The sequence below is a fragment of the Ischnura elegans genome, chromosome X, assembly GCF_921293095.1.
Source record: "Ischnura elegans chromosome X, ioIscEleg1.1, whole genome shotgun sequence".
Taxonomy (NCBI): domain Eukaryota; kingdom Metazoa; phylum Arthropoda; class Insecta; order Odonata; family Coenagrionidae; genus Ischnura; species Ischnura elegans.
In genome coordinates this window covers 16356853-16383273 of record NC_060259.1, presented here as the reverse complement: position 1 = coordinate 16383273, position 26421 = coordinate 16356853, and the positions used below count along the sequence as shown (strand labels likewise).

At 38.4% G+C, this 26421-nt stretch overlaps 1 protein-coding gene and 1 long non-coding RNA gene across 9 annotated transcripts in view; one reads left to right on the top strand and one right to left on the bottom strand.

The window, feature by feature from the left end:
- The window catches only part of LOC124170589 (small glutamine-rich tetratricopeptide repeat-containing protein alpha-like), a 54356-nt gene extending 33585 nt beyond the window's left edge, over window positions 1–20771 (top strand). For all 7 annotated transcript variants that reach the window (XM_046549397.1, XM_046549396.1, XM_046549395.1 and 4 more), the window contains one exon: window positions 19899–20771. In XM_046549397.1, the coding sequence (XP_046405353.1) occupies window positions 19899–20190 (292 nt within the window). In that variant the 3' untranslated portion in view covers window positions 20191–20771. The remainder of the gene's footprint in view (window positions 1–19898) is intronic.
- On the bottom strand, window positions 2526–5912 carry LOC124170591. Of its 2 annotated transcripts, none has more exons than XR_006867516.1 (4): window positions 5808–5912; window positions 5405–5668; window positions 5194–5317; window positions 2526–4012 (listed from the first exon to the last, which is right to left on the bottom strand). It is a non-coding gene; the product is annotated as an uncharacterized LOC124170591 (long non-coding RNA). The 2 variants fall into 2 exon arrangements; XR_006867515.1 differs by having other exon boundaries at window positions 5813–5897.
- Window positions 20772–26421: the final 5650 nt, after the last annotated feature.

Below are 26421 nucleotides of genomic sequence, written 5' to 3'. Positions count from 1 at the left end.
CAAGGATGTTGTGTCTGGGGACAGAATTCCAGCTGAATATTTTTTTAATCACTTGAGCAATTAGGATGGGTTGCACAGTTATCAAGTACAAGTAGATCCTTACTTCGTTTTCGTGATAATTCTTTATCCGAACTAGTCAACCATTGCATAAAGAGGCGCGCGTCATCCATACATTGCTATTGGCTCAGTACTCCACTGGTTAACTGCTAATTCTTAACCTTTTAAAGTACCGAGGCTAAGCACTTTTCCCAATAACCAGAAGAGTTTTTTTTAGAGATGTGCGAATAGTATCCGCGAATACTCGAATACCTCGAATACTAGAAAGTATTCGATATTCGAGATTTCGAATATTTATGCGAAAAGTACCGCCTCGAATACCTCGAATACTTTGAATTTCGCGTCATACACTGTCGCACGCACGTCGTTGGTAGTGACTCGGAAAAATGTAGAGAACTGTAGTCATTTAGTGCTCGCAGCGCCGTTTTACGCAAGCTGACGAATTGCATCAAATTCGTGGATTTTAGCGGTGAAAAGTGTTCGACGAGGGGAACCGAAAATAGTCAGGTGAAAAAATCCGAAAATCCTCGATTCCCCCCACCAGGAGAAACTCAGTGCCGTGGGATAGCAACCTTAGGGCATTTCCCACGATCCTCTATCCCCTTCCATTCAGCACTCGCCTCAACCACTCTGACGCTTTCCTCTTCTCCGAAATCAAACAAAAGGTCCCAGCTCGCGCAGGGATCGCATTACGAAGACCCCTGCTTCGAAAAAAATATCGAGTTACGAGAACAATAAAAACGTGTTTCACGCCCTCCCCCCTTTTCTCACCCACTGACCTTTTTCTGGCTACCTGCTTCGAAGTTCCCCATTTCTGGAGGTCAACTGCTGTGTGAGTACCGTGGGATACTTACATTAGCGCATTTCCCAAGGTCCGGTATCCCTCTCCATTCAGCACTAGCCCCCCCTCTGAGGCTTTCCTCTTCTTCAAAATAAAAAAAAGGTCACAGCTCGCGCAGGGATCATATTACGAAGACCTTAGCTTCGAAAAAATACCGGGTTACACGAGAACAATAGAAACGTGTTTCGGGCCCTCCCTTTGACCCCACTGACCTTTTTTTTCCTACCAGCTTCGAAGTTCCCCATTTCTGTGGAGGTCAACCGCTGCATGAGTCATCTATTAGCACGAAGGGTGTCTAAGAATGACTTTCGTCAATTGATGTTACACCTTAATTGAATTGAAATATTAGTAATGTGCGCGTCATTTCAAAAAGAATAAGACCAAACACGACGTATTTCTGAGTTTATTTAAGCATTTTACGCAAAGAAATAAATGTCAAAACACGACGGAGACTTAGCATTCTGGCGAAACTCGATATGAGCAGCAGAGCTTCTCGGAAGTTGATGCGGTATTTTTTTCCGAAAACATATATCAAGTTACAATTTATGAGTGGTGCTATAAATCTTTATTGTTACAGTCACAGACAAAAGGATATTTTCTCAGAATATTTGGTTTCTCCCTGATAGCAATTCCAATTCATCTTCTTATCTCGTGAGAACTCCCAAAGATGGACTGAAAATAATTGAAGAAAATCCGGTGGAAAAGAGCTTGTATTTTGCAAAATGCCTCAGATTGTCAGCTAGCACTTGGCAGCAGGAGTGGGGGTAAAGCGATGTTAGTTGAATTAATTATATGCCCAATTGTTTCCATAAAATTAAATTATTCATTAATCAGCTAAATTCCTGTTCGAATCATTTTAAGGAAATCAAAATTACTCCCCTAAATCTTGTGTTGCCTGCTGCATAGGCAACCGAGTCAAACATTCCAGCATTCATCATTTAGTATTCGAGGTATTCGAAATTCGAGGTATTCGAATATTCGAGCTATGATTTAATATTCGAATTCGATATTCGAATTCGAGAAATCTGCTATTCGACCCATCTCTAGTTTTTTTACAAGTTCCCAAAACATTTGAACAACACAAAACATGTGATCCTTCGCCAAGGAGTGTCGACTGTGTGTTAAATTCGTGGCCCGGCCGACCTAGTGCTCATACGCAGCAATAGATGGCGTTAGTTGTCACCGGGAAATTCAAATCGGCCTCACTTCCTATTCCATTTATTCCAGTAGTTTTAAAAGGGATATTTTTTTCCAAGGAGTCTTGGTTTATTACAACTCAAATTAACACCAACATATCAAATATGTAAAAGTGATAATTTTAATTGCAATAGACCAAACCTGCCTAGAAAAAAACATTCCCTGAAATTAAAAGACTAATTATACAACTGGACTTCATAATATACTTATTTATTGTTTGAAGCATCTTGAAACTCGAACATCTCACCCTAATAGGAATTTATTCACTAAGAATTACTGATCATTATGTAGAATCAAATATTTACCAAAATAATCTCTGGGTACTGCGAAGCTTAGAGATTATTAGTGAAATTGCTGCAATAAATCACGGGTTGCACGCTTTGGTATACTGGGAGATAGAAAATAAAAAAAATTGCACTTCCTAGTAAAGATTTAATTAACGAAATAATGAGCAGTAAACACAGCAAAATCAATACAATTGCAGTCAAACACAGCAGATGTCAACATTAATCCATGATGATTAAAAATACATCACACATTCCAATAAAATACATTTTACTGTACATTGCTTAGAGGAATAAAAGCCACTAATTTTCTCCATAGTGATGATCCTTGATATTTACTCCAACAAAGAAACCCTGAAAGAAATTACCAACATTAATGAATCTGCATTAAAAAAAGGCAAGTGTGCCACCATCCTTATTAAAAAATTATGATAATAACAACGTTTAATGTCCTGCAGGTTAACATGAATAACATAGGGCATAATCATAGAAAAACTACATACAAAAGAAGAAACAAGCAGTAAAATGCAGATTACAAAAAAGTTATCATTCAAAATCTCAACGACGCTGTAGTAGCATTTATGGATATGCAGATGCTTTAATTTATTTTTAAAGATATTTTGGCAGGCTAAATGTTTAATTGAATTAGGAATCTTATTGACAGTCATTGAGGCCGAATTGAGGACCTTTCTTGCTTATGTTCAGTGGCTGATTAGCCAGATGAACATTTTCTTTACCACATTTCACATGGCTATGTATAGCAGAATTAGGCATCAGCATATGTTGATTACGACAGACAAACGTAAAAAAATTCATGACAATATAATAAGTACATGGCAGAGTGAGTGTCCTTATTGAAACCCTTAACAATGATTTAACAGCCACCTTTCACATAGAAATTGCTCCATCTCTAGCTACACTAGCATAACTCTCTAGCTACACTAGCATTTCCCCAGAGGAAAATTTTGTAGTCTAAATAGGAATGAATTTCTGCATAGTTGATAAGACCTAGTCTGTGTGGAGGTAGTTGGGGCAAGTAAGTTTCCCAATCAAGTGGATACCAGTAGTAATTTCATTATTCTTGTAATATGTAGTCACCAATGAAGATTCACATTAAGATATTATCTAAGATATTTGGTACTGTCACAGTGTAAAAAATATTCCTGTATGATAATTCCCATATGCCTGTAAATATACGTAAAGGGCCCAAAACTCTGTCAATATTATCATAAAAAATTAAACTGGGCACAGACAGTGTACTTCACGTTGTGTCTCTGATCCATCTTGAGGCAACAAATAATTAAAAATATACTGAAACAAAAAGTGTAGGTGAGAGACATTTTGAACAAGCCAATGGCCTCATGAAGGTGATACACATTAAATTATTATGGCCACCAGAGATTTAAATACTGCATAAATATCACTACATACTAAAATGCACTCAAGATGCAGCAGAGTTTTAAAAGAGTCATTTAAATTCCCGTGTGGTATAGGGCCACAAGAGATATAAAATCTAAATGTAAGCAAAAATAAAATAATAATTACATGACCTTTAGTTAAACAGCAACACACTTCCACCATCCTTGTGAGGAGAATTCTAACACGAGGTCACCAAAATGCATCGAACAGCTAGCTGCAAAAAATGTGAAAGGCAACTGTAATTTGATGATAATGGCCAAAATGAAAGCATTGAATGCATATGTAATAGGAAGTTGCTGATTATTCTGTTATGAAATGCAACCTTTCATAGAATACCATGGACATAATTTGCTTAGAAAAAATACTGGCAAAGCTAAATGATTAATTATGAATTTCATGCACAATATAAATTTGCATCGATGTGGATGAGTAGATACAAAGTTACTTGTGATATGCAAGAGCTTTCACCTTCTTTACCATGTGATGTAGAAGCAACCATATTCACACCAGAGGAAATTTTAACAATGGATTTATAAGAGGCAACAGAAAAAACAGAGATGGCACGGCATTAAAATTTGATTGAGGGTTTCATTTGTAAATTACTCTCTGAAAAAATGTCTTCCACAAATAATGAAGTTATTATTTAGCTTAGCAAAATCTTGTAAGAACAAATTAGGGTTGCCACATAATTCTCACCACTTCTTCTGATGTCACATAGAAAGCCATGTACAAAACAAAACGGTATTCTGAATACCAAATACAAGTCAGTCCATATCAATGCCACCACAAAATTAGTCTCTGACCCGCACAAACTTGGGTATGCTGTAACTTGGTCCTTGACATATCTTTATTATTTAAATAGAGAGGGCAAAAAATTATTTTTAAAGAGCTATCAGCATTTATGGTATAACATGGTTTCTGAAGATTGCCAAATCAATGCAATACAAATAAGATAAGTCATGCAGAATATCGGCATAAAAACAATAGTCCTGGCAATTCGCTGTACACGAAATTGCCAACAAATTAGCATAATACATACAAATCAGCACAATGAAAATGATATCCTTAACGTCGGTGTTAATTAACCGTCATGATCACACAGAATGCAGTTGTACTGAGACCGTCACCTAATATAGCTCTCAAGTTTTTAATACCGGAAATTTTATCTCTATTTTCAAGGCTTTATACATTATCATTTCATTGGTAAATAAACTCAAACTGACAACTCAATTAACTATAACACAGTGACCATTAATCACATACCGCATTAGGTAATCAACTACATCCAACAGCAAAAGAAAACACACATCTACGTACAATCGCGCAAGGTAAAACATTTCAGACAATATTTTTATCCAGAAATTGAGCACTACATACATCAAATACTTACACGACACGGCGTTTACAGCCACTTTCATAGCCTGTGTAGCCGTCTGAGTAGTATGAGCAGTCAAACCGCACAAACAACATAGCCATTTCCTTCAAGGTTGATATCCTCGGATTACAATGTTGAGTATCCCTTAAAGAAATAATGGCAACATTAGCAACAAAAACCCCATAAAATGACAGATCAAATGAATGTTTGACAAAATCAACAAAACATTACCTGGTGAGTGGTCACGGAAATCGGAATATTTCACTGCATTTTCATTGACAGCCACTGACAACACATTTGCTACGTAATATCAAGCGTTATCTCACTTTAAATTTAGCTTGAAGCACATTTTCAACACTTTTAGCCTTTAAAAAAGCAATGAGGCACGACAGATTTCAAACCGCAAGCAACGGAAAACTTGGAATCAAAGATCATGTATTTCAGAAAGGAACCATGGAATCGATGCGCATTCCCGTCGTTACTTGTTTACCGCACCTATAAAAAACGATATAGTAACTTTAATTCTTCATTTTATGCAATATTATTCACCAGTACGTCTTAAAATAAAACAATAAAGAGATATTACTGTATTTCACAATTCAAAATTCAATAATAAAATTTAAATACAGCTTACCGCACCTATAGAGGGTATCCAGTCCGAGGGAACCAGTTTGCCCTATCCTCTTGGACAGCTATGCCTTCGCTTTTTTGAAACCCGTTTGTCCTACATCACTGCAACAAACAGAGCCGTTTGGTGTTGCTTGGTAATTCAGCCATGTTTCATCAGTGTTGTAAATGTCATCAGCACAATAATTCACGAGTAACCTGGGCAGTTAGTTCAATGTCCACTCCTCTGCACTCACAACTTCTTCTAATGGTAATAGCTTAGTTGCATAGTGGAAAGGGATGAGAGGGGATAGACCACATGAGTCAGTTGAATTTTGTGCAAGATGTCGGAAACAAAAAGCTCCTGGTAAGGGATTGTCCATCTCGACCAGTCTCCTCTGCTCGACATCAGCCTGTAATCCCTAGAAATTGGCCCGTACCCACTCGTATACCCTCACCACGGATGTCGCTACTTTTTTCTCACTACCCCGAGCTCATTCTATCATCCTCATGGTCGGAAACAGAATCTGAATCCTCTTATGGATAACCATATAACCATAAGAGCTTTAAGAATCAGGCAATAATAGGTACCCTTGTGAGAAATAAGACAAAATTAAAGGAGGAGAATGTAAAAAAAACTATTCTGATACGACAATAATTAATATCACTGCGAGTATAGAGTCAAAGGGCATGAAAAAACGTTGGAATGATACAAAAAAGACTAAATAATTTTTATAGAGCAATCAACATTTAATAAACTATTAATATGCTTAATAAATCAGCGAGAATAATTGAAACTTTTCAAGAATTCTGTAAATTGTTCTGTAGGAATGTGGGAAGGTACCCACCCCCCTCTCCCTCGCCTTAACCCCCCATCCTCCATTACCCCCACTACACCACCAGCCATTCACTTCACCTCCCTCCCCCCTTCCCCCCTTATGTTCTAACACCCAATACTGTTTTAATTGGCCCCCCTCATTGGCCCCTTCATCCTCAACCCCCCCTCCCCATTCTCTTTCCTATTTATATTTTGGTTGTCCTCCCATCCCCACCACTTTCAGCCTCGTGTTGTAAGTGCATTTGGTTCTTCCTTGAGCACACTGAGGAGGGCTACTTTGTAGCCGAAATACTTATACGTGTTTTCCTCGTCCCCTTGCTCATCCCCGACGACGCTCTCTCCTTGAGCAATATTTTTTCTCCTGGAAAATTGAAGCCATTTGTAGGTGAGTGACTGCTTATTGAGTGTGTGTGTTTCCACAAATCACTGGCTATCCCTAACAGGCCCATCCTGTGAAGATTCCCGGTTTTTTTTTTTTTGGAGCGAGAATCCTTACAGCCCCCACAAAGGATCTTGTTGTGTATGTTTGTTGTGAGTGAATGTGTGTGTTTTGGGCTTTCCGGTTGAGAGGCTGGTGTTTGGTCCCTGCGTTGAAGTTTTCTCCCCCTTCCCGCACACCAACGCAGTGACAATTTTGACTTGCAAGGTGGACGAGCCGTGAGAGAGTTATACGGCCAATTGAGTATTTGCTTTCTACTATTCTTCAATTGGATTCTGTTCTTCAATACATATTTGCCCCAATTAAGCGGCTGCCCCAAATAACCCGTGGACCCAGTAACCGGAATCTACTGTATCAAAAATCACATCACTGATGAAGAGGACTACAATGCATATGCATACTTCATTATTTCGTTGTAAGGTGGTAGAACATCGACTCCAAGCTAAAATATTCTGTTTTTCTACTTAATTTTTCATAGTGAAGAGGTTTGCTCCACCAAGGATGGAAATGATTTGTTTATATGGAAGGAAAATCGGAAGCTATTTTTTCATCGTAGATTGGACATGTTTTATATTTTCATTCTAAAGAGGTTTGACAGTACATATTAATTCTATTGGCACTAGCCATGAAGTACTCTTGGCATATTTGACCTTGATTGATCCCTTCGTGGCTGTATACTCTGGAAGTGCCAAAATATGTTTGTTTGCATTACTTTGGACTAACCATGTTCACTGCTGCTTCGATCAGAATGACCAAAACGTATACTTAATCTTCACGCTGTTTCAGTCATTATGACCAAAGAATGAGTCACTTTTTTGGCCTCCATTAGCATGCCGTTGGTCACAAATTAAGGATGAGTCGGTTCTTAAATTTTTTCAGTTCTCGGTACTGGTCCAGTTCTCGGTTCTCGTTACTCGGTTCCAAGGATGAACTCTTATTATTTGAATTAATGGCAAATGTAAATGACAACCACAAGAAGTGAATGAAAATAATTTGACAAAAGATGTAAATAAGCAGGAAATCTCTGTAAAAAAATCCTAGGGTTGTCGCCATAATTTTATTTTCCAAGTGAAAATGTTTAAATAACACGTTGTGAAAGAATGCATGATCAACCAATTTGTAAAATAAATCAGGCAGTCAGTGGTTCTTTCTCCAGCTTTTGATTTAAAAAATTCAACATATTACCCTATCTGGGTCTAATCTACTCCTTTTTTTGCCAGAAATATTGCCTGCAGCACTGAACAGGTGTTAAATGATAACAGTAGTGGTCGATGTTGATTTTGAAGGGCCGTGCGAAGTATGCTTGCAGGCCTCCCACTGCAAACCGTGAAAACCTTAAAACTGTGAATAAGCCGTGGATTCCGTCTGCCGTGAAGAAAACCTGCAAATAGCCGTGAATTTCGTCAGAAAACCTCAAAAATCTCTCAAACTTGACGAAAAACGATAGAATGGTTAAAAGAAAAAAAAATGATATTTCAATCATGTTTCAAGGCCGAGTCACGTGCAGATGCTGTCCACCCATTTAACTGCACACGTGTATTCGAAAGCGTAACTATATTAATTGGTCCGTGTGTGCCATGACAGCACATTGACCTTAAGCTTGCGATTGGGAGACGTTAATCCTGGCAAAAAATCAGGCACTTCTTCACTATTAGCCGGATATGAATTTTGCTAACGATAGGTGACGCCATGAGAGAGAGAGAGCACTGTCATTGCTGCGTTTGCATTCGAGGCATCTGTCGCGTTTGTTACATTTTTAGATAACGTGCGGCCGATGATTGTTAGGTGATCAACATTTCTGCCTAAAATGCCCGATCTACAAACCGTGAATTTGATGACATTCAAACGGTGAAAACCTGGGAAAAACCTTGAATTTTATAATGTAGTTAGAGTGGGAACCCTGGCCTGGAGCACGGTTTACATACTGCATAGCATCAGATCAATTGTGAAACTCCCCTTCTTCCCTTTACTTCTGATGACATCTTCCGTTAATTTGTTGTAACTTGTGAGTCAGTTCAAAATTTATTCCAATTCTGCGATGTAGTCTAAATTGTTACTTTAATTGACAGTTCTTATAACCTCAAAAATAAATTGCTCAATATGCCAATACAGCCGCACCATGGATAAACTGAGCTCCCTTGAGCTAACGCAAAAATGTAATGTGGTGTTGCATTCTGCAAGATAACCACACTTTTCGATGCCTTGCATAGATTTATCAACTTACGAACAAGCTCTCGGAATGTATCTTGTTCGTGTGTCAAATAATTACTGTACTGTTCATGGTTCATTTGCAAGAACACTTTCAGAAGAAACTATATTCTGCCGGCCACCGTTCACAGCTCAGCGCACTGCGTTGCAGGGAGTCGTCTCGTCTGAAAGTGGCCTGAATTTCACCTGAACAGTGGCTGGCAAAAAGTCATTTTGTCTGAAAGCGGCTGCAATTTAGCATTGTCTGAATTGCACCTCATAGACGATGCATCTCCGGGCCAGATTGAAATGGGCAGCGCGATTTGACTCGTTTGAAGACATCCATAGAAGCATGTGTGGGTTTTGTTTGAAAGAACGGCACAGTGCAGTGGACAGAGGCAGGCGAGAAGTCAGCTCATTTGAAAGCAGCCGCAGCCACGAAAAATTACCATGTTGGTGAGAGCAACAAACTTACAAACTCATAAATGTGTGTGTTAGCGAGCAATTCGCAAAAGAAAACGTGGACGCCATGCGATCGGAAAGTAATACGTTTTTAATTCTTTTCTTCACTTTTTGACCTCGAAAATATCCATTTTGGCTTTAGGCGCCAAATTCAAATCCTCGCCACCATTCTGAGCGGTTCCAAAGTACCGACTTTGTGCGATCGGTTCTCGACAGCGCCTCCGAGAACCAGGAACTGGAGCTGACCCATCTCTATTATAGATACTTCAATACCACAAATATGACATGACCACAGCACTCGTGGCTGAATGCACATGAAAACTCAACTGGAAAAGATCCACGCATTTAAGTGAAAGGATGAAGAAAAACACTGTGGCACAATGGTTGACTTCGTCTAAAAATCTGCGGCGGGTAATGTGTTGACGCTTTGAAACCAAGTGTCATCCGCAGATGATGCGTCGGACTACGCCAAAATCCGAGCTTCATCTATGGATGACAGTCGACTGCGCTCAGAAGCTGCTACTTTGAAGTCTCTGTTCTTCGCTTTCCATTTACTCGGCGGTCTCAGATCTTCTCAAACGTTGGCAGTAGGTTCTCAGGCATCTACAGTTCACATCGGTTCTGCTTTTGAGCGCACCTCTTTCCTCTGCACAAATGTTCCTTCACTTTTTTACCAGGTAATTTTCACTTAAATGTGTTGTGTTGTTGTAAATAATTTCTCTGTTCTCTTTTTTTTTCAATATTTTTCCCCTAATTCATTGCTAATCATCCTCTACTTCAATAGGCATAGAAAATAAATTACTTTTAGTTCTGGACTCAAAATAATTCTTTGCTACAGGTGGGTTCTATTAAATTGAGTCTCAGATAATTTACTCTAATATTTTTGTATTGTTTACAAATAATATTTATTTTTATTAATCAAAAGTAAAACTAACTTTAACTCATAATCTTATGCAATTGAAATTCAACATTTTAATTTTATGTTGAAGTGTTCCTTCCTTTGTGGCAACCTTTCAGCTGCAGATGACGGTAGGGCATCCTTCTGAATGTAATACTTCTTGATGGAAGCATTTAATATGGTCTTCATATTTAATTATGTCGAGCAAATTGTATCGGAACAGGTTGGCCAGGATTGAAATTTTCCGTTGAGTGCTTATTGTGCAAGACACCAAGAATCTCATCATGCAATAGATTCCCGGGGGGGGGGGGGGGGGCACCGTGTCAACCAACTCATGGCATACTATCCCTGTGATCATAAAACTTTAAAATGGAGATTAGGGATTCCTGTAATGCATATAATGCTTTTAAATTCTTATCTACCATACCAGAAGTCTGGCTCGCAAAAACTGAGCTTGAACTCATTCACGTTGTCTATAATAGATGTCCTCGCCAAAGGCCAAACAAGAAGAAATAAGTTTGTATCGTGGGGCCATTCCTTATTATCAATGAATTTGCATTTTCCAAAGAATTTCGAAGAAGAAAGAAGGGGCCAAAAATGATTCACACAAGTGCTCAAAGATTGGGAATAAGACCCTTGTCCACCTTCTGCCCCGATTGCCTTGAAGAACTTGGCCTCCTCGATCCTTGCATCCAAGATCCTCCCTCTCCACTGTCATTGTGACATTGTACAATATTGTCGCATCCCTGTGGCGACCAAGACCCTTAAAGCGGGATCGCGGACGCGGAGAATCAGAAGCCAGACTTTCTTAAACTCATAACGGTATTTATTATCCGTCACAGTTAGAAGTCTCTCTCTCTCTCTCTCTCTCTCTCTCTCACTGGGAGGCTAGTGCTCCGCAGGGTATGTCCAACGTTGGGCCAAAGACTGACGACTTGTGAGCAGAAGGCTCTCCCTTTTATACTTGGAACGCATCCTGTTTTGCACCAGCATATGTCTCGCAATCACGTCCGCCGACAACCGCAGCGTTTCCTGTAGTCAGCGCACGTACGCCCCGAGACGCGGGTGCGGTTGCGAAACATCCGCCCAAGTGTTTAGAGGACGCTTGGAGGTGACTTTGTGCTCGTCCCCCAACTCGGGTGCCCTTGATCATACGACTGTACCCGCAGGTGCGGGCGCACTAAGTGCGTCCGCACTCGCGTTTGCACTCACGAGCCCGCATGAACGCGGCCACGGACACAACAATATCTAAAGATAATTGTGTGTATATTTTGAAGATGTGATTTAAATTGTAAACATTTAATTGTTTGAAAAATGGAAAATAATTAAGAATCCAGTATTGATAAATATTTTACATCGTTTCATATTTGAATTTCCTGCAGTTAATAATTGATAAATGATGATGTTGTAAATTATATAATATACTTATTGAAAGTATCTATCCTATATACTTGTGTTATAACATAAGTAAATATAGATTTAATGCTCTGTAAAATATTTGACTGAATTTTTTCCCTTGCTGCACTTGCACTGAGTAATTACCGCAATAGGGTAGTTTCCTTCATCAAAGAAAACAAAAGGCATTGATGGCGATTCGTTACCCACCATTAGTGTATTCATAATACACAAATTATTTGGTTTTTGAAATACCGGTTTAGACGAATGGCAAGGGTCAAATTTTATCCTCATTTGAAAAAGGCCAGATTGGCGCCCATGCGATTCCACTCCACGTGACGTCACAGGGACCTAGTTTCTACACGAGAGGATAGGAGTTATGCATCGTCAGAGACTACCAATGCATGCATGAGTCACAGAGCTCAGGGAAACATGTCTTAATAATCACCTATTAAAACTGGCTAAGGTCGGAAAGTTTTCTTCACTTGATAAGGTATTAATAAACCTTTTTTAAGCCATGCGCTACCAGACAGGAAGGTACTCAGCTACCCGTTAGCATCCTGCGTCCTATCAGCGCTCAGAGCCTCGATCAAGGTCACCTACCAGGCGGGAGGGGGAACCAGAAATGCGTCGTACGGACTTTTTCCCTTCATTCCTACTTACGCGTCGCGTTTTCGCGCGCTTGAAATTTTTCACTTTTCATTTGATCGCGAAAAATAGATATCGTCATTTAAAAATCTAAAAGCGTGAAATACGTACTCCAGGAGTAATAATCTTTCAATTTAGGCAATAAAAAAATAATAGGAAACCACCCTATTATCTGAATATAGTCCCCCCCTTTTTTTCCAAAAATTCCCGTGGTCAAAGTGAAGGGGGACTAGATTCAAAGGCACTTTTAAATTTTTCCCGAAACTGAAACCTCAGAATTAGGGGGGGGTCACTATATTTGGAAAAATAGGGTAACTTTTTCGATATACGCAATAACGTTTAGAAACTATAATGTGAAGCAGTATCATATCAGATCAGCATTTCAGTTTTATGTTAGAAAGGGTGAATTTCCATATTTTTGTCTGCCAGGGTACACTTGGTGAGCCATGCATCCATGAATGCAAAAGCCCCTTGCTGCAAAGAATAGGAGTTTGGGTTTGGCTCTTCCTTTACAAATTGCTCGCTCCCTCCCAGCCCTCAATGAGCCCGTGATTGCGTTCTTGGCTCGGAGTCTTTATGAGAATATTTCACCAATCTTTTTCCACAAGAAAGAGAGCCATTTTCTACAGCTTACACATGTAGACTAGTTGTCATGTACGTATCGGGAGACTTGTGGATTGGGTCCTCTTTTCGGAAAGTACGGAGTTGGTACAATTGGGGCATGTGTCCATAACTAACCATTTTTTTCCATTCCTAAATGAATGTTTGCACTAGCACGATCAGAGGCACCACAAGTCAGAAACCACTCATCCGAGTCAATCCTAAATTGACGTGTGCACAGGGAGTTCCCTCGCAGTGGAAGGTAAATACATGTATCATTTTTCTGTAAACACTACCGATACATACTACATATTCTTGGATGTAATGAGAAATTATTGCTGATTTATCTCATCAGAGATAGGTAAAATGAATCATCGTGTACTTAAAATAATATAATAAAAAGACGTAATAGATAAGTATGAAAAATAAAAAATGCCTAAATTTATAACCTGTAGCCTTATAAATCAACCCTAGAAATGGAAAATGTGAAATGGACAGAAAGACTTTAAAAAGTTGCCATGGGCACGTAAATGTACAGCGAGCGCCGCAGCCTTTACCCTCCGCCAGATCCCAGTGTCATCTATAGGTGACAGAAAAATAAATATGTAATAATACAAATGTTTTTTGCATAATTACTTATTTTGAACATTGTTGATCAAATGTAACACTTAAAGCCTAAATGACGAAAAAAAATTTTGGATCACAGCAGAGTTAAAATGTTTACCTTTGGGCTGAAAGTGTTAAATGTAGCATCTCGTGGCAAACAGCCTTAACCGACTGAAAGTGCTACTGTCCAAGCAATGCAAGTACCTGCAATATTATGGCATGCCCTGGGTACATGTCCATACCATGATTCTCTATAGCTTAATTTTACTAATAATCTTATCCTCTGCTCTCTTGGGCACACAGTTGTGTGAGGGAGTGGAATTGCTTAAAGCTATTTGCTAAAAATTGCACGTACACGACAATGTGCTTGTTGGCCAGATTTTTTAGCTGCTGAGTTTGAAAAAACTTTGATCAATAAAATTACCGGAATATTTCCTGCTTTTGATGTGTTGCCCTATTTTCAAGGAAGCAGTAGTGAAACATCAAAGTTTCGAATCATCGAAGTTAGTGTCTTAATGGAAATGGGCAAAGAAAGTTAATCCCATCACTCCTTTCCCTGCAATGAGTCTAAATAGAAGCTTTGAAGCATTGCCCTTTCCTTGCTGTCCTCATCGGGGCATGATAATGTCTGCTACTTTTAACGTGTAGAAGCTTTCATGATTGTTGAAGGCTCCGTTTTTGTGGGTGTTTCATTTGCTTTGCGTAGTTGTATTGTGGTTTCCTGTGTAGCATTTGATCAATGCTACTGTTGCCTCTATGAATTTCTGTCCGTGGCTTTTGTCATATTTTCTCATTCACACAATATGTTCCCGTGTTTTCATTCATTTGCAAAAACATGTGAATGCATATTCCTATGTAGGCATTCAAAAAGGAATGTATTATTTAAAGGGCCTAGCAGGATAAGATGGTGAAATCGGCACCCAAGCCAATTGGAAGCGGACTGGCTCCACCATATTGAGTATAAAAAACTATGCTTTTACACCAATGTTCAGCCCTCTACATCATCGCGTGAGCCTTCCGGAGCCAACTGGATGTCAAACCTTTTTTTTCCACAGATATCACAATGACAGATTAAGATATTGAAACAAGATAAAAACATAAATATCTTTCCTAAAGACTCATGTCATTGTAGCTCCTGCGAAATATCATTGAAAGTAAACGAAAAACTCGTATTTTGCGACGTTTGCACTCGAATTTTTCACATTAAGTGCACAGGGCTAAATGACATATCGATAAAGGCATTACTTGAGAATCGTGACGCGTACTGGAAATGTATTAAGTGCCGCTTATCGAAACACTCCATTAGCAACATGGCTGCCGACATCGAGTTACTAAAAAAGGAACTCAAGAAGTTGACCAGCGGAAAGGAAATCGTTGAAGAGGTGAAAAGAGTAACATTCGCGGACGCCGCTAGCCGCTCGGAAGTTTCTCCGATCGAAGTAGGGCCTTCCATTGAGAAACCGGACGAGAAGGAAAGTGACAAGCCGGACTTCGTTCGATCAAACTCTGTCCCCACAAATGTGACGAAGGATAGTTTACTTTCAGCTCCGAGGGATATTAACTCGGTGTCTTTAGTTAGCAACGAGACAGTGGAACTAAATCAAGACACTAGCGAAACCTGTAACGACGAGAGCCCCTTCATGGAGGTAATCAACTGAAGAAAAGAAAAAAGAAGGCAAAAAGTGAACAGAGTGGCAAGTAAAAATGCTCGACAAAAACCTTGGGTCGTTGGGAGCGACACGGACTCAAGTGACTTCTCTGGTGTTCCGAGGCGTGTGTGGTTATTTGTGAGTAGGGCTAAACCCTATACTAAGCCGGAAGAAATAAAGAATCATTTAGCGAAAAAGTTCCAAGGAAAGGAGTTTACTTGCGAACAAGTATTCGCGTCTGTAAATTCCGCGTCCTTCAAGGTAGGAGCAGATTTCTCGATCCTCGATGCGTTGAAGAAAAAGGAAACCTGGCCGAGCGAAGTATCAGTGTCAAGGTTTAACCCATCGCTGCTGAAAAGGGCCAATAAAAGCATCAGTAACGGACCAGATATCGCTGGCGTCGCCCAAGGTCGGAGTGCTACGTTACCGAAGGAGAGCACGGTTAGGCAACCTACGTACGACGCAGTAAGTCAGGCATGACTAGGACATCATACAAAAGGTAACGGTGCGGCTATCTGCACCATATTACACCAAAACATGCAGTGCATCCGCAACAAAGTGCCGATTCTGAACGCGCTTTTGTGTGGTCAAGACATCACGGTTCTTTGTGTAAGTGAACACTGGTACAACAACGACGAAATGCAATCTTTTGTGTTTGATGGGTACTCTCTGGCGGACTATTTCTGCCGAACAGAATACAAAAATGGGGGGGTGTGCATTTTTGTGAAAAGTAAATATAGTTATAAGGCCTCGGCTTTTAAAAAAGTAATCTGTAAAGAGAGATGCTTAGAAATTGCAGCAGTCGAAATAACTATTGACCCAAGTATAGGAAATGTTTTGATTATGTGCCTATACAGACCTCCTGGGGGTGATAGTGACGAATTCTTTGAAAGATTTGAGCAATTATTACACTTAAGTTTTGGTAAGAAGAAGAAAGTGTTAATTTGTGGTGATTTTAATATTGAAATGTCCTCCCACAATGCCAATTCCACCAAACTCAGAGAAGTTATGGGTCTTTATGGGTTTAATTCTCTGATAAACTCACCGACCAGAGAAACAGCCACTTCATCAAAAAATATCGATCTGGTTATCACCAATTTGCAACTGACAGAAAATGAACACTCAAAGGTTATAAATCTAGGAATTTCTGACCATTATGCTCAAATGGTATGTATCCCCAAGGCAAAGGATGTAATCTACAAGAGGTACAAAAGGTTCTACCCAAAAGATAGAGTAAATGCATTCTGTGATAAATTATGTGAGACTTCCTGGGACAAATTACTCAACTTGAAGTGTATACAGGACATGTACATGTATTTCATTAGTAATGTAAAGCTCATCTTTGAGGAATTCTTTCCCAAAAAATTAGTGCCAATGAAGTGTCATGAGAGTAACAAGGGCTGGGTGACAGATGAAATAAGGGCTGCTAGCGTTAATTTTAGGGAATTATGTCAATTAAGAAAAGGGCAGAAGGGCTACGACCTCAATAGTAACTACTTTCAGAGTTACAAAAAAGCATACAGGGACCTTATAGTTCAAACCAAGAAAGCTTACTACAGCAGAATTATCAGTCAAGCTGAAAATTTGGCCAAAACATCATGGCAAATAGTAAGAAAGGCAACAAACTCTAAGGTAATCAGGAGTGGAAATTTAACGATAAAAAATGGGGAAGGGATAAACTTGGCCGATCCTATGCAAGTGGCAGTGTTTGCCAATAAGTACCTCGCAACTGTACCTCTACAATTACATAGCTCGATAATAAGTAGTGACAGATTCAGTACGGGGCACTGTCAACACATGTGCTCCTCTATGGTCCTCTTTCCGGTAACAGAAAATGAGGTATTGAAGTGCATAAATAGCCTGAAAGACAAACCATCAGTTGGGATAGACGATATTCCTTCCTTCATCCTAAAAAAATGCTCTAAAGCTATAATTAAGCCCTTAGCTTTCATAATAAATGAGTCCTTTAATAAGGGTGAGTTTCCAAACTATTTAAAAATAGCTAAAATAAAACTGATCCACAAAAAAGGTGATGTGGACAACATAGGAAATTACCGGCCAGTATCCTTGCTGACTAATATATCTAAAAATTTTGAGCTATTGATGAGAGACAGGATTATGAACTATGTCGTCCAATCCAAATTATTAAACATGGAACAGTTTGGATTCCAAAAGGGGAGAAGCACCAATGATGCTATTGCATGCTTTCTGAAAAAAATCATGACCTCATGGGACAGGAATGAATTCTCGGTGGGTATATTCAATGACCTTTCTCGTGCATTTGACACAGTAGATCACAAAATCCTTCTCATTAAATGTGAGCACTATGGGATCAGGGGAATCGTTCATAAATGGTTGCAATCATATCTAGAGGATAGGCAACAGATGGTAGAGGTTGAGGGCACAGGCATCAACAACATTGTTACAAACTACTTATCACCCATAGAAATAATAAATGTAGGGGTACCACAGGGCAGTATTTTGGGGCCCCTCTTATTTTTACTATACATCAATGATTTGCCGAGGTTTATTAAAAACAATGATATAGTATTATATGCTGATGATACATCTCTAGCAATGAGCCACAGGGATCCTAAGTTGCTGCAAACGAAGCTGGAGAGTTCACTACTACTCCTAGAAAAGTGGTTCAACCTTAATAAACTTTCTGTAAATGTTAAGAAAACGAATTACATTCAATTTAAAAAAAAGAGGGAAGTGCCTCAGTTAGAGGTATTCTTAAATGGTCAGCCCATAGAGAGGGTAAATAGCACCAAGTTTCTAGGTCTAGCTATTGATGATTCCCTAAATTGGGAGACCCATACCAATGCCCTATGCTCAACCCTGGCTAAAAGTGGATATGTTCTGAGAAATCTGGTAGATATTGTTGATTTAAATGTTCTAAAAATGGTATATTATGGTTATTTTGAATCCCATTTGTCCTATGGAATTATTTTCTGGGGATCGTCGCCTGGATTTCGTAGAGTTTTCGCAATACAAAGAAAAAGTATAAGGTATATAGCAAAGATACCCCCTTGGAAATCTTGCAAACCCTATTTCAGGGAATTAAAACTCCTAACGTTACCTTCTATGTATGTATACCACTTGTGTATGCATGTCAAAGATAATATAAAAGATCTCACTACCAATGCTCAAGTGCACGGACACTCCACTCGCCATAGTGGGGAAGTACACATGTACTGCCATTCCACGGCAATGTACAATAAGAGCCCTTTTCACATGGCTATTAAGGTTTATAATGCTCTGCCGCCAACCTTAAAAAAAGCTTCTACAACGGCAATTTTCAAATCTAATCTTAAACTCTTTCTAGTCAACAAAGGCTATTATAGCACAACTCAGTTTCTAGAGGAATTTGCCTACCACAGAAGTTTCTGATTTTGATTGTGTATGTATTTATTTTTGTGTATGACATGTCCTATATTTTACAATGTAAAGTCCTGGGACCAATAAAATTATTATTATTATTATTATTACATCACCAGCAATTCACCCTGATAGCAATAGACAAGTTTTTCATTGAATCGTTGAGTATATGCAACTATTTAAACCGTTATAAATCCAGAGAAGACTTGAGGCAAATAAAAATGGATCCTTGTAATACACAGCTCACTTACGAATTTTATGTGCACAATCAAAGTGTGGGATAGCATTATTTTCTTTAAAATTCTGTTCCAACAGTGTTTATAGTACAGAAAAATTAATAATGACTGAATGTGTGTAAATGTGTCTTTTACTGAATTATTGTGTCTTTTGCATTGAGATACTAACTATGCCTGTGTACCAGCATCAGTGTAATTAAGCCAGTTACTTTGATGAATTATGCCAGCTCAATTTATGATGTAGTACACATTTGAAGTGATCCTATGAAATGCATTATGAATAAGCATTTGTGGGGCTCTACTGGAACTTTTTTACCCATATGAATGTAGAATATTAGCGTTGGAAATAGATAAGAAGAAACTGGACATTTTGCTTAAACATTTGTGAAGTGTCTGAGAGTCATCCACTCTTGGCTGAAAGACTGGTGCTCGGGTAACATATAGTGCACGCTGTCTTTGCTTAATGCTGTGGATGCACATAATCTCATACAGATGTTCGGATATATTAATGTATACAGAGATTGTAGAGCCTATGTTTTAGTTACTGGCTTTTTCTTTTAAATTGCATGTATAATCCACTGGATAATTTATTAATCTATTTTGTGAAATAATTTTTTTTTTCTTAAATTGTAAAACTTCCAATTTGTGGAAAGACTTTCAAGATCTTTTGGTCCCATCCCTGATTTTGTCTTTGGGGTAATCTAGTTGCTAAACCTTGTAACTGTAAAATCAATGAAAATTGTATTGTATTGTAGAATGACATAAGATTTTCTTTTAAAGTGGGCAGCAATTGGCTGACAGGCTCCAGAGCCAAATGGAAGGGCCTCAGCAGCAGGGAGGAGCGTCGACGTCGCAGCCAGTTGCCCAGCCAGCCACGAGCAGTGCCTCTGCCTCTTCTGCCTCATCGGCGCCGCCTCCCCGCCACAACCGTCCTCGAGGTCCCGTCCTCTCGGCAGAAGAGCGCTACGACTCAGTGGGTCCTGGTGGGGAAGCACCGAGTGCTATGGCTTATAATGCCATGCGTCGGCGCCATGGTGATGATTCAGAAGGAGAGGACTCTACGGATCAGTAGTTTTTTGTGATTCTGTTTGCCTGATGGTAACGTTTTCGGAGTTACCAGAAGGTTTTTATTTTCCAGTTGTTCTCGTATGATTTTTATGGCTATTCAGTCCTTTTTTTAATGTTCACTAAAAAGTAATATTTTTGAAGTTAAATGATTTAATGTATTGGTTGAATTTTTTACTCCTAGGATTTTCAAATTTTTAATTACTTTCCTTCTGGGCTCTAATGAAGAAAGAGAAGTTGAGAAGAGAGTAGCATGCATCAAGAGCATTGTTCAGTCTGTGTATATGTGGTGATCAAGCTGCATGCAGTTTGGGAAGTTTGATTAGTGAGATAAATGAAACTGCCTTTGAAGGACTCATCCTTATGCAGCATTAGTTCTTCACGATTAGGGTGATCCTTTATTTGAAGTGCCTACATTGAGGCTGGGAGTCACTGATGATATTAACCCATCCAGAACTCCTTGAACTCCCATGCTTCAGTAAATTGTATTTTGTGTTTACATAAGGTTTAGTTGTAATAGTTACGTGAGTTTTAAACATTTTGTACCCTTTGTGGGAAATTCATTAAAATGTGTTCTTGTTCACATAATATTTGAAGTTATTTGAAAACTTATTTTGTCTTAAACTGATTAAGCAGGTCAACTGTTTTCATTGTGTCATCCTTTCTACCTTTTGACGTTTGTGTTTCACAATGCTGAATAATATATGCCCACTCATATTTGTTACAATGCTTGCTGTTAGTTTTGCTGAGCGAATGAAAGTTTCAGTTAATGTGAAGAGGAACTCATCAGTGGGAATTGTAAATTTCAGGAAGGCTACCTTTCACTAAGGTGTATGTTTAGAGCAGCCAGAGAATGCCTTCCACTCATTATATGTATTATTATTTGAGCGGTGGCAAAGAATGAGGCTCAAGACAAGTCATTGCACTCATACAAAGTAAGGCAGTGCTCACTCAAGGAAAAATTGCCCAGCAATTACCACACCATTTCATGACATTTTATCGCTGGTAGAAAATCCGTGAATAATTCCAACCAGTTCCCAACAGGATGAGAATAGAAAGCTTGAAATTAAAATTTATGCCTTGAGTAAGTATTGTTTGATTTCTTTGTCTTTTAAAATTTGTTGAGGATGATGATTAGGGAATAAGAAAATTATGATTCCTAGCTATAGACATTGAAGATAATGGATCCAAAGGCCTGTTACAGCTTTGGCAAGTAAGATTATTTCCTGTACATAATGGTAAGTGCCCTATTTCAATTTCCACTATGTGTTGCTGGAAATTGTTACAGGGCGTAATGAAGTAAAAAAATTAAACGTGAAAATTTCAATCATTGGCAAGATTCGGGTCCATTAAAACTTGTTTCTTACATTACTTTTACTTGAAATATTCTTGAGAAATGTAAGTTTTTTATCAATTTAATGTACACTACAGATTTTTGAAATAGTTTTATTTAAATTTTTATTGTATGATTTTATAGAGTTGTGCAAAAACCAATTTTTTAATGGGAGTGAAATTGGGCCAAAAGTTGAAAGTTTTGAATCATGGTATGGTTACAAGGCTATATTGTAGCAAAAATTACTGTAAATATCCAGATTAACTTCCAATTGCCATCAATGGAGCAAACTACTTAAAGAGACTGCATGCCTTCCTCTCAATTGACCTTTTTTTCCTGATGGTTTACTCGCATAAAACTTCCATCTTGACATTATCAGGCTAATCAGACTCTGTTCCAGTTAACCCCTATCTCAATAATAATAATAATAATTTACTTCTGGGAAAACAGTTATGATGTAAAAGGTAAAGTTTGAGTTAGAGGCAAATGTTGGCAATGGTCAAAATTCACTAGATCATTCTTAAATGTGTGGTATTCCACATATATACCCACGAAATGTTCCCGATACATTCCTTACCATCATACCAAAGGATTTTTGTAAGAAACAATTCATAGGATAGCTCTCACCTCATTCATTAACTTTGTGACTCCTATAAGAATGGCACTGAATTCTGAGCAGACCTTTCTTCTTTTACTTTTATCTGTTACTTAAAATTGATGTACATATTTTGTGAAAATTTATATCACTGTGTTGAAAAAGGAATTTTTGTTTAATTCATTTGCTCAAATTTTCTATTTTGTTCATTTCATTTTAGTAATTTTGTTTAATAACCAAATTCATCCATTGTTTTCTGATTCAACAATAGAAATGAACTGTAGCAATCAGGCATTAGCATGCCGTCAAAACATACAATGAAAAACTGCTTTTACCCATAAATACAGTGGAAACGGTAAGTCAATGCTTCAATATGAGTCACACTTTCTTTTATTCAACGCCTGTTGAAATTCAATGGATACTCTATGCGTGTTTGTATGTCTATAGTGATGATATAAATTGATTTACATATATGAAATAATATTAACACTGGAAATAACTGAGAATAGCACATACTGAGTACATAATTCATTATATGGATGCAAATTGACAGGTGTTACCAGCAACTAGTATTCATAGACATTCTCATTTAGTGACATCTCTTTGGGTTAGTCTGGATTAAAAATCCAGATTGTGAGATCTGGATTTTAGATACGGGCTCACCCAAATGTTTTTTCATGACGAACCACACCTTAGGCGAAGACAGGAGTAGTGATACTGAAGAGTACAGTAGCTGTACAGGACGCCCAGATAATATATTGTGTAATGTGTCCTGAGATTAAGTTATTTTATGAGCACTACTAACATACTTAAACGATACTCACTTGCCTGCCTTATTAGGGAATGTTCCAATTATTAATAAAGAGAGGATAAAGAGTAAGCTGACTGTGGCAGGGAAGTCATAGCATTGCTTACGAAAGACAGGAGGGTCTTACTATTTAGCTAAGGAAGGCGTATCGGTCAAGTATGACATATCCTACAGTATTCAGAACACCTATTTCTAACAAATTTTTTGTGGATATTTCATTTGAATGCATCCATCAACATACTAGCCATGAGAGCTCTCGTAGTAGTGGCTTACCAAAATTATGTGAATGAATTCCTTCTTATGGTTTTCATTTTTATCTTCATTTGAAGGGTTCATTAGGATTCATTATACAGTATATTCCGGTTAATTGGGACACATCGGGACAGGCACACTTTGCCCCAATTAGGCGAACTATATCCCACTTTGAAATGATAGAAAGAAGACTAAAGAATGTTTATAATGCAAACAACGTTTATTAAACCATTAATTTGTTTAATAAATCAGCAAGATTAGTTAGTTTATTTATATTTTAAGAATGATAGTAATCTTATTGTTAGTTGAAAATATTTTTCACAGCCTCAGGCGATGCTGGATGAATCTCATTTACTAATTGTAAGTCCTATTGAAGAAAAATTCACGGTTAATTAGTTAATAATATGTGATTCCTAAACATGCCATTGTATGTTTAGGAATTTGTACTTAAGTACTTTCATTTCAAATCGTACCTCCTCGTCCAAGGAATTTGACTAATGTTCTCTGCAGCATTCTCGTCGTACGACCCAAGTCGGCATGGAAATCCAATGATGACCTTGGGCTATCTTCATTGCCTTTTGCATAAAGAAGAGTCGTAAACCCTCAATGAACCTCCTTGCATCCAGAGTTATCACTTAGCTACGTTCAGGTGCAATTCCATCTCCATCACTATCCTTACCTTCAGCTTCACAGTTGCCTGTGTAATATGATTTCAGCAATATCAAGTTCACAGTTTTCATTGGTCCAAATTGCAGTGGATATTATCGAGCTTTTCATGGCTTGTTACATGGCACAGTTTTGAGTTGAATACATTTTCAGGTTCCGCTGTAATGTTGAACACTGCACTGAAATTTTTGAAATCGCAATGAAAAAACAATTTTGAATTTTTTGACAGTTGGCATCTGGCCAGCTTTCAGTCAGAAACAATATTGCTTGCTGAATGTTCACCTTTGAGCTTAGTGTGTTGTCGGTGGATGATGATATCAGAAGGTTATCTTCCATAGATTCTAGAATATTATCTACTTATTTCCCATGGTAAAGTGTTCTCAAATTTTTAATGATCCCCATATCCATTGGTTGCTCCAAGGACGTTATGTTTCCAAGCAGAAATTCCTACTGATAATTTTTTAACTCACTTTAGCAATTAGCATGTGCCGTACAGTTGTCAAGTACAAGAAGGATCTTTCTTGATTACCATGCTAATTCTATATCCGCTCTGGTCAATCATTGCGTAAAGAGGCTCACCGTCATCGCTACCTTGCTATTGGCTTGGTACTCTAATGGTAAACTGCTTATTCTTAACCCTTTAAAGCATTGAGGCGAGAATTGCCAGAAGAGTTTTTTTATCAGTTCTCGAAACATTTGAACAATACTAAACAGTGATGCGATCAATTGCTTTTTTGGAGCCCGTTGGTCCTACATGACATGTAATAAGAGGAGAGAGCCATTTGGTGTTGCTCGGTGTTACAGTCCCGTTTCATTGACATTGTAAATGCCATCAGCCTTATAATTCAAGAGTAACTTGGGCAGTTTGTTCAATTTCCACACCTCAGCACTCACAACTTCAGCACATTTTTCTCCATTAGCTCTCTTAAATTTTATTTCGTTTCTGATCTTCCATCGAGATGCCAACCATCTGTTGCCTTAAAATGGTCATGACCAAGTTTCAAAGCTAGTTCTTCCAATTTCTTGTTTAACATTGGACCGCTTACACAAATCCCTCGATCGCTTAAAATGGAATACCATTGATTTAAAGCGTCCTCAACATATGGATCCTTACGTTGACGCTTGCGTTTCATAGACAATGCTTGCTTTCCTTTGTGGCTCCATTCCTCTCTTAGTTTATCCTGTTGCTTCAATAACTGAGCTATCGTCAATTTTGACACCCCGGTAATCTCAGCCAAACGGCGATGACTGGATTGGGGATAATCTTTATTTTTGTCGAGAATAGCAAATTTAAGCGAGTAAAAGGTCTTAACATGGCATATTACTCAAGAAATGGAGCGTCACTGAACTCTCTGAACTAAAACAATATCACTTATTCAAGGTTCACTTAGATTGTAGAGCACGATATATCTGATAAATCCCACCAAATATATGCACCATTGACACTGGTTTTAGACTGTTAGTTCACAGATGACTAGATAGATACAAGTGAAGAGAAAAATGTCTCTTGTGCATGTATAGACTACTGTGAGAGGGATGGGAAAAAGAAAAAGGAACGAAGAAATGTAATTTTCCAATATTGATTACTCAGTTGTATAGTGGTAAAGGAATTATAAGGATAGATTTCATGAGTGAGTTGAATTTTGTTCAAGATGCTGCAGACAAAAAGCTCTTTGTAAGCGAAATTGTTCATCTCTGTCTCCTCTGCTCAAAATCAGCCTGTAATTCCTAGAAATTGGCCCGTACTTGCTCTTACACCCTCACCACGGGTGTCATCAGTTCTTTCTCACTATCCCGGGCTCATTCTATCACCCATAGCCCGCCACAGGAGTCCTCTCCTCTTGAACACATCACTACGTTGAATGAGGTCTCATGGTCGGGAAACGGAATCCGATTCCTCACACGGATAGTATAAGAACAAGAGTTTTAAGAATAAGGCAACAATAGGTACACTTGAGAAAAATAAGACCAAATTAAAGAAGGAAAATATTTAAAAAACTGTATTCTGATACGAAAAAATTTTAATTTCGTCGCGAGCAGAGAGTCAATGTTGCCGACCCATGGCTCAATAAAGCGACATGCTGTCCTGGTTAAGTGGAGAAAACTCTGGGATACTCTTCAATTGGATTCTGTTCTTCAATACATATTTGCCCCAATTAAGTGGCTGCCCCAAGTAACTGGTGGACCCATTAACCGGAATCTACTGTATTAAATTTCATTCGGCAATAAAATCCTATCTGTTCAACCGCCAGCAAGTAGTAGAAATATGTAAAGATGGAAAAAATTTATCCCTGAGGTGCATAGTGTATTTACTGGAGTTCCCCAAGGTTCAATCTTGGGTCCTGTCCTCTTCCTAATTTTTGTCAATGATCTCCCTGTTACCCTGCTCAACAATAATAGTAATAAGGTAGTTTTATATGCTGATGATGTAAATTTCCTAAGTGGCCAACGAGGCTATAATAACCTAGTCGAGGTTAGCAATGAGATCACGGTAAGGATGTCTCATTGGTGCTGGGACCACAAACTTAGCTTGAACAAGAATAAAACTCAGACTCTGTTCTTTTCCTCTTCATCACGAGGTCTT